The sequence below is a fragment of the Amphimedon queenslandica genome, unplaced genomic scaffold (genome assembly GCF_000090795.2).
Source record: "Amphimedon queenslandica unplaced genomic scaffold, v1.1 AMPQUscaffold_12310, whole genome shotgun sequence".
NCBI lineage: Eukaryota > Metazoa > Porifera > Demospongiae > Haplosclerida > Niphatidae > Amphimedon > Amphimedon queenslandica.
Window position 1 is genome coordinate 5597 of NW_003547452.1, and position 1812 is coordinate 7408.

At 41.4% G+C, this 1812-nt stretch overlaps 1 protein-coding gene across 1 annotated transcript in view; it reads right to left on the reverse strand.

Annotated features, from left to right (window-relative positions):
• The window catches only part of LOC109588057 (kelch domain-containing protein 1-like), a 6276-nt gene extending 5494 nt beyond the window's left edge, over positions 1-782 (reverse strand). Inside the window, exons 1-3 of the mRNA XM_020004251.1 lie at positions 696-782; positions 295-589; positions 10-245 (exon numbers count right to left, since the gene is read on the reverse strand). Coding sequence (XP_019859810.1) covers positions 10-245; positions 295-589; positions 696-705 — 541 coding nt within the window. The 5' untranslated portion in view covers positions 706-782. The remainder of the gene's footprint in view (positions 1-9; positions 246-294; positions 590-695) is intronic.
• Positions 783-1812: the final 1030 nt, after the last annotated feature.

The window sequence follows — 1812 nt, forward strand, 5'->3', positions numbered from 1 at the left end:
TATGCTGACCAGTTTTTAATCTGTAAAGATGTACTTCATTGCAACGTTGATAAGCCTCTTCCCTGTACTGGGCACCAGGTTGTGGTGGGGTGTTATTATCAATCGGACCCAATCCTCCAATCACGGCAAGATAGTCTTCATCATTAATGCATAGTGCAACCATGCCACAGCCAGCCTTCATCTTAGGACCATGATGAGATGTAGTAGGAGAGAGTTCCTTCCAATTGAAGGTGTCAACATTGAAACTGTATAAAATATTATATAATAATATTTATCAGCAACTATTATGTTTACCTGTATAAACTATTATGATAACATTCATCATGACCACAACCTCCTCCATAAAAGAATATTTCGCTTCTAATGACAGCAGCAGCATATGCTTGAACGCCAAGAGGAGGGTCACCAGTGGTAGGCTTTTGTACCCACGTACCAGTTGGTAGGTGACACACCTCCACTACAGAACAAAATGATTTCTTCTCCTCATCATTGTGTACTACAGGGAGATCAGGCTGGCCCCCACCCCACATGTACAGGTAGTCTCCTACCTGTACTGTAGAGTGATCTTCCCTCCCCACTGGTTGATAGACTATATATAACAAGAGGACACAGTAATATAGTGAATAGTTATAATAAGGAGAGGATACAGAGGAGTTAAGTAAGGGAGAAAATAAGAAAGAGAAGAAGCCACTTACTTGATGACATCTTCAAACACTAATTGGGGCGAGCCTGAGCTCGTTGGGGCGAGCCTGAGCTCCTTGGGGCGAGCCTGAGCTCCTTGGGGCGAGCCTGAGCTCCTTGGGGCGAGCCTGAGCTCCTTGGGGCGAGCCTGAGCCCGCCGCACTAAGGCGAGAAAGCGTTTGTTTGTTTGTACGGGCAGACCGTCTAACTATTATTAAAGTTAAAATTTAATAGCCTAATTAATCTACATTAAAAGCGGGTGTGGTCACAATGATAAAATGGCGGCTATAAGCAAGTCTGAGCTTATTTTGCAGGAAACGGTCAGCTAGATAAAGCTAAACTGCTGTCTGAAACTTCTCTAGCAAGAATAAAAGTTGGGAAAGCAGATATACAGTCTTTTCCTTGGTATAAAGGATTCTGGGGGTGAGAAAGCTGCATGTACTGTACTGCTAGCTAGTCAGGCGGAGCCTGACCTTCGCAGAGCTAGAGAGGAGGGTCAGGACCACTACGTATACAGGATTTGTTCTGTGCCGTTGTATGGCTTTGGGCGTAGCTGGCTGAATTGCAAGGTAGTTAGGCGTGGCTGAAATAAATTAATCAGGCATGGCGTTTGCTTCGGTTGTGGAAAAGGCATTGTACAAGCCAGCAATCGATACAGAATGATTGGTCCAATGTGTATTAATAGACAGATCCTCCTGCCTGTAATTATCCTGAAGCATGTCAAAGACTATGGGAAGGTATAAGTAGCAGAGAGATTTGCCAAACCCAGTTGGCAAGTAGTGTTGTGCTAGTTCCAACGGAACTAGAACTAAATCTATTTTAGTACACCTATTTTTTTCCTAGTTCTAGTTCCAAGAACTAGAACTAGAACTGAACTACATTGATACAAAAAACCAAAACTAGAACTAAAACTAGAATTTGACAAATTAAAGCACTGGAACTAAAACTAGAACTAAAGATTTTGCTATTAAGAACTTGAAACTAAAACTAATACTAAAATGTGCACTTGTAAATCACTAGAACTAAAACTAGAACTAAAATACTACCCTTTTAATAACTGAAACTAAAACTAGAACTGAAATGGAGCCCTTTTAATAACTAAAACTAAAACTAGAACTAAAATGGTACCCT